The following is a 19,062-nucleotide window of genomic DNA, read 5'->3' as shown; positions in this document are numbered from 1 at the left end:
AGAAAGTGAGTATCTCTGTAATACCAGGGAGTTTAAAAAGACATGTTTTCCAGGAGGAGAGACATACATGGAGAGGTTGAGGAACTGGTAGGGCAAATCTTATACTAAAACAAAAGGGAGAAAGAACTAAATTTGGATGCAAATGCAACATGGATACTTGCCAATTATTTTGTTGAAAGAAGATGAGGAAAGATGAGGAAATGGTTAAGAGGTGTCTAAAGCTGGAAGTTGTGACAAAAGTAAACAAGGAGCAGAAATTGGAAGAGACTTTTAGAAACTCTTCTGTCTACCCTGAGATCTAAGAATAAAGTCTCTACCCCAAATCCATTTACTTCAGTAATTCTGGAAAAAGGATCAGCTGATATTTGCCACAGGAGGATGGAGAAACTAAACATAGAGATTGGAGCTTGATGGAGACTAAACCAAATGGAAACTTTCTTGTAAGAGAGCTAACAGAACTGACTTTGTGGACCTTAATGAAGAATTTACTGTGAGGAAATGTACCACTGTGAGATGAGTCATCAGTAGAGAGCAAAAGACAGGCAGGAAGCATCTTTGTCATCTGCAAATATTTTGGAATTCAAATGTTTCCCATTTTGAAGTTGTTTGAAACACAGCCTCCCAAAGATTTCATTCCAGAAGGACCCCTTGTACACTGGCTAAGGTCTCCGTTATGAAATAGTTTGTTTCGAACATATTTTGATAATGTAGCCGTAGCCACAAATAAATGAGCTAGATGACTTTCTTACGCAGTTGCAAAACCTTTTTTTCGAATAATTGGTATAGCTAAGAAAACAGATAGATGCTAGAGGGTATTCCTATCTCTTTCTTACTCTCTGTGATAAAAGTCACTGGAGAGTTTTACCGACATGGGGAACAGAAACTACTCTGAATTATTTAAGATTTTCACACAAGAGAGTATATTTCTTTGCCATGCTTGATTAATGACAAAAACAAAAGAAAATGATAACGATTTCTACTTCTAGTCACTTGGCTGAAGTATTGTTTACTGTCATTCATCATACTTGCTGGGCTCTGCTGTGAATAAGCTAAATGTTATATCATTAGTCTGTAAGAGCATAACTAACATTAGTAAAAGGAATTGCATCCCGAATCTTTAGTACTCTGCTATGGCAGGAAGCTAACAAGGAAAGATATGCATGCAGAGCCTTATTATGTGTAAAGATGTGGCTGTTGTGTGAACCAATTCCACTGCAAATCTTTTGTGTCATTCAGAGGATCTTAATCTGGCACACACTTACAAGCAGAAGCATCTGCAATGCTAAATTGGTACAAAAGACTGAAGAAGTGTTTTTCTGAATGAGCTAAATCACTGCTGCGCTAGATTCAGTTACTGAAACACTTAGTGCTGTCTGACTCTGCTGCAAATTGCTGTGGCTCTTTGGTCCTCCTCTTCAACTCCTCTTGCTGGGAAGGAAACCTGGAAGGAAGAATCTGATCTTGTAATGCCCTCCTACAAAATGGGATCATCCCTGTATTCCTTACATCTTTCACAACTACATGTTATAGTTTGAAATTTATACAGTTAAAACCCTGCCCCTAAAAAAATTCAGTTGTTCTATCCTGTTTTCTTAAAATCAGGTGAGAGTTTAAATTGGTATCTCTTGATAGAGATAGAATAGAAGCAACCAATGTATATGCATTGTACTGCATATTTTTAGTAACTTGGGTAGACTAATGGAGATATAAGAGATAAAACCTGCTCAATATTTAAAAGTCCTCATGAAATGAGCATTTCAATAAAAAATGCTGAGAAAGAATCACATTATAAATCTTTTTGGATTAGTCACTGCCTCTCGCAGCCATCACTCCATACTTTACTATGGTGTTATCCAATAGTGTATACTCTGGCAAGACTTGACCAATTACCATAGTAAAAAGCAGTTCCTAAAAGGGACTGTGAACACTTACTCTCCATTGTGGTTTAACTTGTCATATTGCAGAAAAAGGGAAGCATAAACGGTCTCAGTCAGCAGAGAATAGATCGCAATCATGATGAGAAGTACTGCCAGCTTCAGGACAGAGTTGAGACGAAGAAATACTGCACAAGTTACCATTGCCAGCACTCCAGTGAAGACAAAATACTGAAAAGAAAATAGCAATGGTTACTTTTGGTGATCAGTGACTACCTATTCACTCCATAAATATCTACACAAATCATTGAGTGATCAGAAGTATAAAAGAAATTGCTCTGGATTTCAGTGCTCAGCTGTTTTCTTAAGGTACAAGGCACTTAAAAAATAAAAGTTTTGCTAAAATAGAATGTGAAATTACAAATTATTTATTTTGCCTGGCACCTCCATGTTAGCAGAAATCCTTCTCTGAGCCTTAATATAATTTTCACTGTATTGGAAGAGAAGGGGCATCCTGTACAGTGAAAAGAGGAAAGGAGCGATGCGGCATGTAGTAGTTTGTTAATAAAAAGTCAACTGAGAGAAAAAAAATTATACTGTTTTGGATTCTCAACTTCCACAAGACATCATTAATCAGGATGTCAAAATCATATTCCTGCCTTAATACCTTTCCCATGCACTTGAAGAGAGTATAAAGCCACAGATTTGATTTTTATTTTTTTTTTTTTTTAATATTGCAGGCCTAGATTAGTTGCATTTCTCTCTTAAAATGAGATGCCTAGAAGTTGTATTGATATCTCTTTTTCTAATCTCTTCATTGTCTCGTTTTTCTCTATGATTAGTCATCTGTCAAATGTAATCCATGCAACTGATACTAAGATATAGAACGACAATCATGGCCATGAGCCATCTGGATTTAAAATAGCAACATCAACACCCATAGCCCAAATGTAGTTTAAATTAAGTCTTATCATAGAGCTTTAGGAGAGATAGCATTCATTTTTTCTGAGTAGTTTTTCTTTAGTATAGCTCTTCTATAGGAAAGTCTGCATGATACCAGCAGTATCATGACACTGCTATATGACTTTCTAAGCAACATGCTTCTTTTATCTACACATGGCCAACCCATTGATTTTGTTGCCTGCTATCTCACCATGGAGAGGATTTTTTTTTCTCCAAATGCAAATTTGAAATAACTACAGCAGAATCACTGCTGGTTTTGCTGTGTAAAAAGTATTAGTCTCCATTAGCTTCATATGAATTGTATGTTTTATTGCAATAGGTTCACTGAAATATTGCTGGATGTGTCTCTAGCAGAAAGACACTGTATGAAGTTCAAAGGTTGAAACTTGGTTGTAATGCCCCAGTAAACCGTGAAATTAATTCCTTCTGTGACCTGCCTTCTCTTTTTCTATCAGTATATGGGTAGATGCAAAGGTTCAGCTTCACAGTGTTGTTAAGGCATCACCAGTACACAGGGCATTGAGTCCAGGTAGTGGTTGCCATGTAACCTTTGTAGATCCATGCCTCGAATTCAAACATCCCTCAGAAATACCTCAGGATAGGAACAGATGTCCGGAAAAGATGCAGATGAATTGAACGTCTGGTTCTTCAGGGCTACTGGTTTCTCCAAATCACACCATAGCTGTGAAGAAAGAAGAAAAAAAATCAGGGCTGTCTTGTGCACTGGTGACTGTGTGGCTGCCTGGATTCAGAGGTGGAACTGGCCGACCTGCTGCTCTCCATGCCAGCTTCCCAACTGGTGATAAGGACTAAAAGGACAGCAAGAAGACACACTGTGGAGATGAAATGGAAAAGTGAGAGCTATTCCTGCTATGGACATTCAGCATCTGAATAGCTTTCCTATGCTCTCTTCTCACCAAAGGGGAAAGATGAGGTCCTCCTCTGGGAATTTCAGAGGACTGTTGGACTCTTAAGAATTACACTCTCTAAATGATTATACTTTGCTATAAACTATAGAAAAAAATATTAAATTGGGAGCATAAAATCAGACTGTATGCACTTGTCTGCAAGCAGGTTTTTTTCTGCTGCATTGCTATGGACAGTGTTATCCTTCTAATGTGGGACAAAACCCCACGGCATAATGTGAAATTAGTTTGTAGTGTGGACCCAGAACTGCAACTGTGATGCCTAGAATAGAAAGGAGTGAAAATTCATTCATGATACAATTGTTTTGAGAGTGTAATACTGTCTTTTGCTGTTGTGACCTGAATTCATTGTAACGGTATTTCAAACCAACTGTACTAAATATAAACAAAGCAGAAGTGTGGAGCTGCAACATACATCATGGTCTTAGAACACAGGAAAAAATCATTAATGGTTTCATATTTTGAAAGTTAAAGCAGATGGAGTCTTCTCTTACACATAATAATACAATCTGGATGTTTATATTAGGTCATTTCATCAACCTGGTATGTACAAGCTAGTTCCCCTCTCTGTCTTACCAACAGAGTTAGAGAGTTTGTTTAATGAGGCCTGGTTTCTTATAAATAAATTCTAATGAATTTTGAACGTGGAACTCTCTTGTTTGTTCTTTCAGCAATTCAGTCATCTCTGCAATGCAGCAACATTTTCTAGGTTGTCTGTGCAGTCCTCTGTGACAACAGATAATTAATGGTACCTTCTGTAAGTTTATGAGCTGTACAGCACCTCTCTGCAGGACAAAGTGCCCTGAGAACCACTCTTGGTGTCTTTTTAAAAGACCCTCAGGATCAGAAACTTCATTCTCATTTTACAAGAGTAAGAATATGCTTGACATGAAGAACCACAAGACTCATTTGCCTCCCTGGTGAAAACAAAGCCTTATGGCCCTTGTTACAAAGCATCTGAGACTTAGTCCCCCCCAAGTGGGTGAATTTGAATTCAGCAGAAGATATAGTTTAAGGGTGAGCTGGATTACCTGTTTTTAAAAACATGCAGGTCCCTCCTGAATGCTGCAGTCCACTATACGGAGCCTCACTGGCCACTGTGGAACCATTTTTTTTGTGGGGTACAGGAAGTGGTTAAAAGTAAACTATTAATATGGCAGGATTTTGACATATGAAATAATCAGGTTATATGTGGTTTCCCGTAGAGGTCAGGATTCGGTGACTCAAGTCATTGCCATTCTGAATACGTGACAATAAATATAATTGTTTAGTGCCTTATAGAAGCACATTGGTATGAGAGTAAAAAGAATTTTATTTCTTTTGACTGTTTTTGGATTAGCCATACCATAAGAATGTAGTGGACAAAGTCTTAAAAAAATAATCAACAGTCATGGAGAAACCTCATTATTATCATATTCATAGCAAATTGGTAGGAGATCCCTTTGGAGGTCATCTTCAAGAGCAAGATGAATTTCACTACAGTCTTTCCCAACAGATATTTGTCAAATTTGATTTAAAAAACACTAAATTCTACAATACTCCTTAGTGATCTACACTATAATATGTGGCTATCCTTATCTTCAAGAAGTTTTCCTGTCGTTTACTGTATTTGTATTTTCTCTGTAAGGATAGCAATCAGTGGCTACATTCTTCTTTGTCTGGCTAACTCTCCTATCAGTCACCGCATAATATCACTAAAAAACCAAGACAGATGCTGAGTCCTAGCACATTTGCAATCTGAATTCAACCATGGAAGAATGAGAGCAATAGAATGTAATAAAATCTCATGTCTGTTAGCAAAAGATGAGGCAAACCCTTGAAGTATCAGACTTCAGCATACTTAATGTAATGATATAATAATAATTATTATTACAGGATAATTGTTGTTGCTGTTGTGTTGTTACAGTTGCTATTGCTATTACTGTCACTAGATGCTTTCTTGGACTCATCTAGAAGGAAATAAATTTTTAGAAATAATAAAGTTCAGATTAAAAAGCACTGCTACATCCATAGGCAAAAGGTGCCCTACAAGAGGGAAGAGTGATGAAAATGTTACTTTTAGTCTATCAGTGAGATATTTACCTTCTTGGATCAGGCCTGAACACCTGCTAGGTTGTCTGATGTGATAATCTGCCTAATTCATGCAAAGCTGTCTCATATTTCTGAAGACATCCAGATAATCAAGGCTCTATTGTATTCGTATTTGTTTTATATGTCTTACAAAGACCCTACTCTTATACCATGGCACATTGTACCGAGCCAGGACCACAATATTAAATTACCAATATATTTTTCTAACCACAACTGCTAAGTAAAGCTTGGTACATGAATTTTCTCACTCATATATATGATATAGGTATACAGATGATATAGATATATTGATATATATCAGTATATATCAGATATGCTAATAAACTTTGCTCTAGATTCATCACACTTTAGGGTCTTATTGGACATATGTATACTAGGAACCCAGCCAGACTAAAATCAGTGTGGGCAGTAGAAAGAAGAAAATATCTTTATTGGGACCAGTATGATCAGAAGAACTGTTGGGGGATGCTTTTCTGTTTATCTGCACTGACTATAAAGCAAGCTGGGAGTAACTATGCCTATTTTTTTGGTACTTATTTAAGGTGAACGTGGGCCAAAAGGCTTTTTAAACCCTTTCAAATTTTTTAAATGAGCAAGGCATGTTTAGAATTTATACTTCTTAACTTTTTTTTTACATGCTGTGGTTACTGGCTCAGCTTGCTCTGCTTAGTCCTTTTTTAAAGGTATTTGCTGGATTCATTGACACTTCTCATCTTTTTTAGCAATATAATTAATAGGAGAACTGTGAGATGAAGAATTTGATATCTATAAGCATTACTTGGACTGACAGTTTTTAAGAAAGTGTGGTCCTCAAATGGTAGATATATTGAACAGAAAATAGAAAAAGGGTTTTAAAAATAAATGATGCTCATAAGGAAGAAATAATTAGCTATTTCAGAAATATACAGTTTAAGAAACAGAGACTGAATTTCCTGAAGCTGTGGTACTTTGCCTTTTACATTTAAACCATAGCTGCCTTATAAACACATTAGTTAGCAAGTCCTGCAGCAAGTTTAATAATTCATAAAATCATCTTTCCCTGTACAAAATTCCCCAGTTCCCTATAAGCTTACAATATTGATGATGGCTCCAAGAAAATTAATCAGAATGGATGCAAATATAATGACATTCCTGGCCAGGTAGGTCTCATTAATCCAGCAGCAAGTTTTCCGGAGCATTAAGGGTAAACATTTGTAATCCTCTGCTGTGGTGATTAACACAAGAGCGGAGTGCAGCATGATCAGAATAGAAAACTGAATGACCATTGGTATCACCCTGGGAAGAAAACAAAAAGAGAACCCAGTATTAAACCTCAGGACAATACTACTGCTAATAAAAATAAATGTCTAAACAGTTAAGACCAGGAAAAGTCAGTTGCAATAAATCTGAAACAAGGTATTCTATGATCCAAACATGTTTAAATAAAACATGTCACTTGGCATACCCTACAAATTTTGTTCTTGAGAATGTGACACTTAAGTATTTTTAAGTGCAGGACAGACAGTTCACAGAATCACAGAACGGTTAGGGTTGAAAGGGACCTCTGGAGATCACCTAGTCCACCACACCTGCTAAAGCGGGTTCACCAGAGCAGATCACACAGGATCATGTCCCGGTGGGTCTGAATGTCTTCAAAGACGCAGACTCCACAAAATCTCTCAGCAACCTGTTCCAGGGCTGTGGCACCCTCAGAGCAAAGAAGTTTCTCCTTATGTTTAGATGGAACCTCCTGTGCTTCAGTCTGTGCCTCTTGCCCCTCATCCTATTGTTGAGCACCTCTGAAAGGAGTCTGGTCCCATCCTCTCAACACCCACCCTTGAGATATTTATGAGCATAAATAAGATTCCCTCTCAACCTTCTCCAGGCTGAACAGACCCATCTCTCTCAGCCTTTCCTCATAATAAAGATGCTGGGACCTCTTGAGTAATTCCCTGTCCTTCTTAAACTGGGGAACCTAGAACTAGATGCAGTACTCCAGATGCGGTCTCATGAAGGCAGAGTAGAGGGGGAGGAACAACCTTTCTTGACCCACTGGTAACACTTTTCTTAATGCATCCCACACACCATTGGCCTTCATGGCCACAAGGGTACATGGTCAACCTGTTGTCAACCAGAGCTTCCAGATCCTTGTCTGCAGTGCTGCTTTCCAGCAGGTCCACCCCTACCATGTATTGGTGCCTGAGGTTATTCCTCCCCAGGTGTAGGACCCTACACTTGCCCTTGTTAAACTTCACCAGGTTCTTATCTGCCCAGCCCTCCGGCCTGTCCAGGTCTCGCTGGATGTCAGTACAACCTCTGGTGTGTCAGCCCTTCCTCCCAGTTTGGTATCATCAGCAAACTTGCAGAGGGTGCACTCAGTCTCTTCATCCAGGTCTTTGATTAATAGGTTGAACAATTCAATTCCTTTAATAAACCATTAAAGACCATGATTTCTTCTAGTCCAACTGTAATTCTATTTTTCTAAATTTATTCCTTTTTCTTGCTAAAATGTGGGACTTGGAGTCAATGGAGTTACTGACATGGCTGAGAAATATGGTAAATTGTTTTACTTTGCTGAGAAGAAAGCACTCAGCACTTCACAAGTCAAGATTTTGTACCTATTTTTGCCAGTCATTTTCTTCCTGTGTCTCCTTACCCAAAGATCAAACCCATGCAAAATAAAAATATCTTCACTGCTCCTGCAGATCTCTCCCCTCTTCATTCTGCTTTCCCAATGCCTTTTTGCTAGAAGGAGAATGATTAAAATTTAGGTTTTGAATTACGTAATTATAATTTCTAATAACCTAGTTGTATACATGACAGTTCAATACAGTGGTTTAATCATATTGTCTCACAGAAAAAAAACTTGATAGTGGACTATCAGTGTGCTCCAGGGAGGCTTTGAACTTCCAGGTGCCTGAATGTAGGTGAGCTGTACCCTGGTCATAAAACCTTTTGTAAACATATCTTTTGTCTTATTGAAAACAAGAAGTTTCAGATTTTACTATACATCAGCAGTTAAGGGTTCAAGTTGGAAACAGAAGTGAAAACAACACAGCTCTTCTTTCATCATTTTTCAGCGGATCAGCCAGATCTGCTCCCTGAATCTTGAATGGACTGTATCTCGACCTAAATGAAGTTCTTCTCAATTCAGGCTATTTAAGCTTGCTTTTAGAAGAGCAAATTCTAAACTCATACAGATCTGAACTAAAATCCGTTTAGGGTACAATTCGTCTCACTGCACAGACGTCTTAGATTTATTCAGATCCACTGACTAACCCATTCTCCAGTGGCTATACTTTGAATCCATGCTATACACACTGATAGGTAATTGTGAGACTAATTCCTTTTTTCCCACACTACAGCAGTATTCTTCAATAGCCTTCTTGCTTTGTAAAGCCAAATGACTGAGATCCTCTTTGGAACTGATAGTTTCTATCTATATCTCTGATATATATATAGACAGCCTATATATGTAGATGTAGCCTACAAATTCTGCAGACCTAGCCTGACCCAGCTCTAAGTCAAACTAAATTAAGGTCTTCAAAAAGATTAGGGTCAAGCTTCAAGAGGTCAAACATGAGGACACTAAACAGGAGTTGTTATTTTGGGCTGCCAGACTCTACATGTAAGGCCCAGTGCTATTGAGTTAAGGTACTATAAAGGGAACATCTAGGGACCTGAGTTCGATATATCAATCCAAAATGCACCATAACCTGCTTAGGTGCCTGAGAAACCACTTGCATTTGTTTGTAATAAATATATAGGCAACAAAAGTTCTTCCACTGTAGCTATTCAACTGAACATTGATGTGTTTTTCTCTTGTCTAAGACTGAGATAAAAACAAAACTGAAGATTTCACACCGATGACCTCCTAGAGGATCAGCCCAGTATCTGTGCTAAGATTTTGTTGGCAGCATGCTGACAGGATCCAGTACAGCAGAAGACATAGCCATGGTTAGAGGAATAGGAACAAACAGCTGCAATACTCTTCTGTCCATGGACTTCTTCCAGAAGTAGAACGAATTTTTTAGGGGTTCCCTTATTGTCAAAATAAAGTGAATTTTGAAATGGAGTTTTTGCCTTATCTCTTTCTTGTGTACAGTCTTAAATCAAGAGTCGAGTCAGAAGGAAAATCTATGTAAAACAGAAGTTGCAGAGGTTTAAATGAACAAGTTTGAAACCTGTTTTTCTCCCCTCACAAGAATAACCTAGTGAAAACCTGACAGAATTAAGAGCAATTCAGCAGCCTGCTCTTGTATGATCTACCTCCCATGTGGGGGTATAGAAAGTTCATTGCAAGAAATTAATCAAACTCCCAGGCCTCTCAGATGGACAAGATGAATCACTGCAAGGTTGGCAACGTTCCTTAATGGCTTCATAGAGGATAATTACAGTAGAAATATGGCATTATTTTATGTGACTTAAAGTAAATTCCCCAACTCAATATTTCAAAGAACGAAAACTATTGGAAAGTTTTTTTTAAATTCAGTGCCTACACTGTCAGAAAAATGTATGAATGGATCAGATATTTGTCCTGCAGGAGCCAGATATAAACTGAGATAAAATTCTGAAACTCCCATACATGGTAGATGCAATAATAGAAAGATGATTCCCTTCTTTAACATGCAAACTAAGGCAACCTATCTGGGAAACTCCCTGAAGATCCTTAGTAAAATACATTTTTGATGATTTAAATAGTATGTTTCCTTCCAACAAATTCCTAGAAATCCCCAAAAGACTCCGGTCAGAAAATATTCAAACATGTACTTAAGCAAATACAAAATTCTGTCCTCATTCAACAGGGCTCTGAAGCGTTCACTGAAAGACACTTAAATGTGTTGTTAGGAAATGCAGACGTTACCACGAGGAGTGGAAATTATAGTTTGTCAGTTGTTCCATCGAAATTATGTCCATGCACTTTGACTACGGTAGTTTACTTATCCAGTCTCTACTAGAGGTACAACAGAAGAAAATGCAGTTATCTTCAAGACTCTGTGAATCCAAATCCTGCCTAACTTTGTGGTAAATTGTTCATGCACTCATCATACCTTAAGTTGTTTTTAGAACTGGAATTTATGAAATTTAAACTTCCAGATTATTTCCTCACTCAATGTTTAAGCATATTAAAACTTTCACACTCAAAATCCATCATCCTGTTATTTTAGGGTTGCTTCTCTGCTGACTTGTGCTAATTTCAGAGGCATGGTTTTTTTTAAGATTGAAACACATTTTCTGAAGCAGAACATCAGAAATTGGAAAATGAAGACCAAAATTTGTCTTCTTATATCTTGACAGTGAACTTCAGCTCCTGAAAGAACATAACTGCCACAAAGCACCCACGTGTCTGCAAATCTTCTCTCACAAAAGGAATAGTGGTAAATATCCTTTCCCTAAATATATTCCCAGATACCAGCAATCAACCTTTAAGAGTGTTCTTGAGGCCAAGGTTCCATAATTTCATTTAAAAAACTCTGTTGATCTTATCTTGTATGAATTTATCTGATCTTTATTTGAACCTATTTATATTTACAGCCTCTTTAACATTCAGTGACAAAAAGGTCCACAAAGCATTTCTGCAATGGAGGGAAAAACACAAGTCTACTGTGCAAGATGGGAAACCAGAAAGTGAGACAGCTGCAGGCAATGTGGTTATGTGACTCCTCCTTCCCTAATTCCAATGCTACTAGTTACCTCACAAGAATTAACAGAGTCAGGTTCCATTAATAACATATATAAATCTTCTTGTACATATGGAGGAAAAAAAAATAACAGCTACCAGGAGTGAAGAATTTTGAATGTGTATTGGGAGAAGGAATTTTAAAAAACAACCAACCAACTTATATTGGAGGAACATAGCACATAGGAACAGCAGGTCTGTTAATGCTCAAGGTACTTTCCCGGCTAAGAACTACAAAATCCAAGGGATATGACTACTGCAGAGTGCAGTTACCTGTCTGCATCTAGCTACCATTTTGGTATTCTTAGACATAAACGTGGTGGATCAGGTCTTCCAGAGATGATCTAAGAAATATTGCTGCATTACTGTAACACAGTGTCTTATTTCTTATATAAACACTGGATTTTCAAGGTTATTCTACAGGCAGCCATAAGTTAAGGTTCATCTGAGTGTTAGATACGACCCAATAATTGTGTTCATCTGGGCAGTTCCATTTCAGCACATGTTTTGCCAAAGAGCAAATGGGACCGGGGCCTGTTTTAGTGTCAGTCATGTTCTGCTGGCTCTGCTGTGATGCTCGAAAACTGTTCTCAATCCTTGCACACACTCTCGTGTTCTCACTATTAAACAGGAGACAAAAATGCCAATTGATGGGTTTGACTGTGTGAAATGTGGACACAGACGTCTCAGCTGTGTCACGTTTTCTTCACCTTGATAGGAAGTTGTTGCTTGGTCAGCCCCATATAAAAGCAGAAGTGGGAAAAATTCTACCAGATCACCACCTTGCTTCTTCTTAATGGCACAAGGTTGTTTTCCCCAGCTAGGTAATACATATCATCAGCAACAAAGCACAACAGTACAGTGTTCTTGTGTAGCATGTGAGAAACAAACCCAAAACAAATATTTCTGAATACTTTTGGAGAACAAGAAGGTTGTATTGGTTCATTACATGTCACTCCTAGAAGAGTTATCCTGCTCTTTCCCCAAAAGTTCATTCAGATATAGAAAGATACATTTCTTTATTTACCTGGAAGAAGGAAGTAAGCTTTGGATAGCGGTGATAAATACAAGAACAATAAATGCACACACCAAGTTTGATTTGAATACTTCATCCCGCATTTGAGAATACTAGAATAAAAAAGAAACAGAAGAGTAAATTAGCTGTTAACCCATGCAGCGGTTTCATAAAGACAGATGCATAAAGGACACCTTGGGGAAACTAGCAAAGCTAATAAATTGATAAACCTGAAGTGTTTTTTTGAAATGAAAGACAACAAATCATTAATAAGCTGGTAAAATACTTTATCCAAGAGAACAAAACTCTGTAATTTGCAACACAAAGTTGATTTACTTGGTTACCTCTTCTTCAAAATTATTTGCTTTAAAAATCTCCAGGTAGATACCAGGGACTTGTGCTGCTGAGTAGAATACTAAATACTTAATAGCTCAACCAGGGGAACCATGAGTTTCCTCACTTGAAGACAAACACTGAAGTCAGCTGTGACTCTGCATGCATGATGTTGGGGAGATTCATTCCATGCTTGCTAAGCTGAGGCCATTCTGTTTTATTTTTCTTCCTTTAAAATTTATCTATCTATCTATCTATCTATCTATCTATCTATCTATCTATCTATCTATCTATCTATCTATCTATCTATCTACCTATCTATCTATTTTCAAGAAAAGTATGTAGTTTGGGACATTCTGTGACTATTAGTGGTGTGAGTCATGATCTCTGTATCTTTACTTATCCAGAGCCTCTGCAGAAACTTGGCAATATGGGCACTCTCCAAGGAGAAAATTAAGGTATTATTATGTAAAAGACCGTTCAAGGTGCATTATTATGATTTATTACAAAAGTAATTTTCTCCATGGTATCAAACCCCTGAAAATGCTCTCAGGTTCCTCTTTTATTTGAGTTACCAAAAAAGGAGTAATGAATACATGGGTGGATCAGTCAAAGTGGAAATGTTACCCAAGTCCTCAGCTGGTATTTATCACTGCTAATTCAGTTAAACTCCAATTGTTTACAGCAGATGAAGATTGGTCTATAGACATATTTTTGTAAATCACTTGATCCTACACTGATGCCACTACATTTTCTTCACACAATTAAAAAATCCCACAGATGCCTGCCCTGGTCATTTTTCCTCTTCTGAACAAAAACTCCACTGCATTGAATTTCTTGCAGTTTTGAAGTAGCTAAGAGTTGCATGTGCAAAACAAAAGGAAACCAGAGTCAAAGAGACCTCAGACTCTTCCTCCAGCAATTTGGAAAAAAGGAAAATTACATGTGTAGAAATCATTATAATTGAGAAACATGGAAAAAAATTAAGAAATGTATCAGGAACATGCATTAAGAGAGTTCATCTACGAACTCCTGCATTTTATAGCTAATCTGCTCTTGAAATTAGATTCTATCTAGACTTAGGCCGTATCTGCTACATGGAGCTTTGGCAGGGATGTCATCTCAGTTATAAACCGCTTGTCAAAACAATCTCAAGATCCTGAAATGATTCCAGTCCCATTTATTATGAGTAAGAGAGGGGCTTATTTGTTAGCCAAAATCAGACATTTATCATTTTGAATCCTCCTTTGCAGTGATTTTACTCTGTGTCTGCCGTTGGCAGAAGTAGTATGACTTTGACGTGATTTTTGATGGTGCTCGTAGGCAACTCCACTTCATTTTCCTGCTGGAAGCACAGAGGTACTGACCTTGATTTCATGTGCAGCAAAACAGAACTGCATCAGTCTGCTTTTAAATAATGGACCGTGGCTTTTTTGGTTGTGGCATAAAAAGAACCAAAGGGAAAAAGAAAGGTACATTCCTTAAAATACAACTTGAAATCCAAACTGTTCCTGAGGGAAATTATAGCAAAATAATTGAATGAAACACAAACATGGAATTGCCTGCTGTTTTGAGCATTATGTCAAAAGGATGAATGCTGTCCTCTAATCAGTAAAAACGTGATGAGAACTTGTTAGCATCTCTGAGGCAGCACAAACACCAATGATAAATGTCGCACTTCTGTAGCCGTCTACTCCTTAATTACTTGGAGAAGTAATTGAAGGATAGGCTAAACCTCAAGGCACTTCCATAAGTATGGAAAGGCATGTACCCAACTACAGCCATGCAGAGTGGTAGGAAGAATCATGATGTGACCTACTCTGCAAAAAAATCCTTTGCTGCGGCATCCTACAGACCTACCTGTGCTGGTGTGACTTGCTCATCTCATAGCAAGGGCTCACGCTGCTTCCCATGGGGCTTGAGACATTTGCCTGCACTGATGGGGAGACACTTTACCCACTGGCTCTTCCAGCCAGCTAAAACTGAGCTTCTGTAAGAAAGGCCAGCTTTCCTCTGCCAAGTAATCCTGCTTATTCCCCACAGCTCTTTGAAAGGAGAGTACCAGTAATAAAACAGGCGTTATGTGTTCAACTCGAGGTGTTTGTGCACCAAGGAGGAAGGTTTTTCATCTTATCTTCACTGCTGCTCTTTGACTCAGATAGGAACTTATGGCTGAAAAGGGAGACCGTGGCTTTTTCGCTTCAGAGCATTGGTGTTTGTGCCAAGGAAGACATATGAGGAAGCTTAAGGCAGGAGAAGAGATGAAAGAACTCCTGGAAAGACCAAAGGGTAGAAACAGATGCAGTTGTCAACTAATGACAGAAAAGAAGATGCCAAACAAGCCCAGAGTTTTCTCAGTGTTTTTTGAAGACCTTCTTGCCATGGGAAGTTTCTGGGTTGAAGGAAAGAGGTGAGGTCTATGCCTGCAAGGTTACAACATAGAAGAAGGGCAAAATTTGTTTCCTACTCATATAATTTCTATTTATCTCACCCATCAGAAATTCTGAAATAGAACTCAGATATGTAAATCTAATGTTTGACTTAAGAAAATCTGTACTGTGAAATTCAAAGCCTTTCTGATATTTTCAGTGTGCTCACCTCACAGAAAATGTATAGATGCTTCATCTCTAAGCCCATTCTGATCTACTATCCCAATAAAAATATGCAGGAAGACTTCTTCAGAGTATCTTCACAGTATCACAGTATCACAGTATGTTTGGAATTGGAAGGGACCTCAAAAGATCATCTAGTCCAATCCCCCTGCTGGACCAGGAACGCCTAGGTGAGGTCGCACAGGAAGGTGTCCAGGCGGGCTTTGAATGTCTCCAGGGAAGGAGACTCCACAACCTCCCTGGGCAGCCTGTTCCAGTGCTCTGTTACCCTCACTGAGAAGAAGTTCTTTCTCAAATTTAAGTGGAAAGTGGAAAGTCTTTACATTGGAAACTTTCATTAACAAAAATCCTACCAGAAGATAAAATTCCCTGCTCTGTTACAATTCCTTATCTTATATGAAAGTACATGGTACTATTATTTCTGAGTCATTGCTATTGAAGTAGAACATCATAATGATATCTTTTAATTATTGGAAATCATCTAAAGTAGTATCAGATTTTCCTTACGAGCTATTACATATTTGGAAACCCTTAGTGTGTTTTTATGTTACTAATAGAAGTACTCTCATGTGATGAGTCTTTTGGTCTATCTGCCTACATCCTATTTGTGAAAATAACCTCTAGGAAAATTGAGAGTGAACTTGTCTCTAAATGAGATATCAAGTGCTATTGAGTAAAATACAGGTTAACAATGACTAGTCCATTTAGGTAAAAATTCTACAAAATATACCAGGCGAGCATCCTGCACATATCCTCTTAAAAAATAAAATATTACAACATTGATGTGGAAATATACCTTCTGTCTCAGGGAGACAACATATCCATTAATACAACCATTACTGCTTTCTGTGGAATCTACATTTATGCTGTCACCAAGAGGGACACAGATTGGTGGGATAAGAGAGGAGTGGGAAGATGTAGCAGTGTTTTAATGTGCTGTGATATACCAGTCTGTTTAAACCATTGTGAACCAGGAGCTGTATGAGCTGCCATGGTAGTTTTGGGCATGCTGATTCAAGATTTATTTGTTTTTTTCCTTTTGAAACCTTAAAGAAGGCAAAACAGCACTTTCATTGCTATCGTAAATCTGCTGTCTGCAATTGTTTTACAGTGAAACGAATAACTGAAAAAACACAGATTGTTTAAATAGAAGTCCAGTATGACATTTCAGATCTATTCAAGTCACTCCAAAAGATTTATGATCCCATGGGATAGTAGTCCTGTTACTAAAGCTGTAGGAAGAAATATTGTCTATTGTTCCTACGGTTACTCACTTCTCTGTGGCTTGAGGTACAGAGCTTTAACACAATTCTCATTGAACAAGATTAACGTAACACTTCTTGATCAGGAATTTATCTATGGGTAATGGTTGTTCTGTCTAGAAAATAACTGTATAGTCTGGGGTGAGAAGTACTTACAGATGAAAGAAATAAGTGTTAGGCAGATGCCGGAGCTGCCTGAAAGTGAAGGAACAAGATTTTACACAGGAGAATTGACTTCAGAGCTACCTCTGACTTGAAGCGGCCACTCGTCTGTACAGAAAGTGATTGGCGGCAAACAGAACTGGCGGTGTGAGATGGGGGGTCCATAGATACACACTGTCTACTTGTTCAGCAACACTGCGGGGAGCAGCTCAAGATGCTGATGCAGAAGGTCATGTAAGCAGTTGCAAAATGTTAATGACTAGAAGAAACCATAATTCCAGACTGAAAGGTTAGGGGTAGGGTGGGGAGAGCAGAGGGAAAAGGCTTCTGAGATAGCTTTATGAAGCTCCAATTTAAATGAGTTTGTTTTGGTTTGTTTCCTAAATGGGCAGGAAGGGAGAAAATGATGTATAAGATAACTTGGAGGAAATAGTTACTTTCTGTAGGAAAACAGTTTAAACATTATTTTTTTCATGACTGCCTGTAGATTATGGTTTAACACTGAGACTACTGGGGCAAACTTGTAATTACTGCACAGGCAAATGAGAAGGGAATGGACATTTCCCACATTGTCCCACAAGAGGTTCCCCATGCCTATAATGAAGATGTGATTCATTTTCCTTAACCCGCATCATCCCTTTGCACCCTGGTGCATTCCTTCTCATTCTCTGAGCACACCCATGGTGTCCCAGCACCCTGAGCACAACCAAGGAGGTTGCTGACCAGTGACTATGCAACTGTTGGAAGTGGATGAATCAGAGCAAGTAAAAAAGTGCTGATATTTTTTAAACCTTCATTCTTCTGTAATGTTAAAAATGAGCATGATTTAGAGGGCAGACAGAAGATTCATACCACTTTACAAAAAGAATTTTCTATTTGTATTGCCTGTGCTTACCAGCTGGGACTAACACCTAAGGAAATATTGAATGAAAGTACCATTTTCTCAGCATTGCAGCACAGGCTGGTGTTGGAAATATCATAAAGAGGAGAAAATGTACCCAAAGTGCTCAAAATGTTGAATTTTAAATAGACTTTTTGTCATCCAGACGCAATTCAAAACCTTATTAATATTTAAAATCTGACCTATGTAATGTGATGGAATAGAGCATTATTTTATTCCCTGTGGCTTTAATTGTTTTTAAATGAAAATCTACCCTTTCTGTATAGATTTTCCTTATGGCTGCTAATTGTGAAGTCTAAAATGAAGAAGGTTTGTATTCTGAATATGGGATCTGGTTTTGGGCAGTGTCCCTTTACTCCAACGCATGCTCAGGCCTCATTTTTATTAATAGCAATGTAAGACTAAGTGAACCCTCTACTAGATTTTCATTCAGCAAGTTGTTTGTGCTCATGCTCTTTCTTCTTTTGCACAAGAAAATCCTAATATACTGCACCTTCTAGGTTAAATGCTATTTTGTCTAGACTTTTTCACTTTATCTTTTGACCTTGTGCCTTGAAAAGTTTAAAGTTTACTCATGTTTTTTTTGCCTTTGGATGGTAATTCACAGGATATCAGAAATCTTGGATTTCACTTCCTTTGGGTCCCTGCCGGATTTGCTTGATGACTAGATTGAAATAAATATTATATCTTCGTATCTTCTGTTGCAGCAGTCATGGCTAATTCGATTTTGGGAATTCTACCTCGTGTCTCACAGTCATAAATATCTTCATGAAGAAACCGATTTTTTTTTTTTTTTTTTAATGAACCTATATTTGTCCTTCTGCAGCATTGCTTGTGAAATAGGGCCTTAGGTACACTTCAAACTGAATTTTTCTTTTCTAGTGGATTTCATTAAGGTCTCACCACTGATACCACCTGAGGACTAATTTCCCATAAGTCAAGTTAAAAATCGTATTTTCCTGTGGAGGTTAAAGTGATGATGGAGAAGTGAGCCTCCATGCTTGCAATTCTCTGTTATTTGTCTTTCTTTTCAGTCTAAGTGCACATCCTGTTTCAAACCTGCTGTTGCTGCATTGTAATAGTATATAAGTCAATAAAATAATTTGAGATCTGTGCAACCCCACCCCACGTCATCAGTTTGCAAGGAAAGTTGTCCCATTGGATTCACTTACATCTGGATGTAGAGTGAAATAGAAATTAGTGAGATCTTACTGCTGTTGAGAAACAGCAAAGACATGAACAATATTTACCTCTTAGAAGCAAA

The 19,062-nt window shown here is 37.9% G+C and overlaps 1 protein-coding gene across 1 annotated transcript in view; it reads right to left on the bottom strand.

The window, feature by feature from the left end:
* The window catches only part of ADCY8 (adenylate cyclase 8), a 130,068-nt gene that overhangs the window by 21,351 nt on the left and 89,655 nt on the right, over nucleotides 1-19,062 (bottom strand). Inside the window, exons 9-12 of the mRNA XM_065831062.2 lie at nucleotides 12,541-12,641; nucleotides 6,928-7,129; nucleotides 3,430-3,519; nucleotides 1,933-2,105 (exon numbers count right to left, since the gene is read on the bottom strand). Coding sequence (XP_065687134.1) covers nucleotides 1,933-2,105; nucleotides 3,430-3,519; nucleotides 6,928-7,129; nucleotides 12,541-12,641 — 566 coding nt within the window. The remainder of the gene's footprint in view (nucleotides 1-1,932; nucleotides 2,106-3,429; nucleotides 3,520-6,927; nucleotides 7,130-12,540; nucleotides 12,642-19,062) is intronic.

This window comes from Patagioenas fasciata, chromosome 2 (assembly GCF_037038585.1).
Source record: "Patagioenas fasciata isolate bPatFas1 chromosome 2, bPatFas1.hap1, whole genome shotgun sequence".
NCBI classification, from domain to species: Eukaryota; Metazoa; Chordata; class Aves; order Columbiformes; family Columbidae; genus Patagioenas; species Patagioenas fasciata.
The sequence above is the reverse complement of the archived record's forward strand: the minus strand, read 5'-3'. Positions and strand labels throughout refer to the sequence as shown.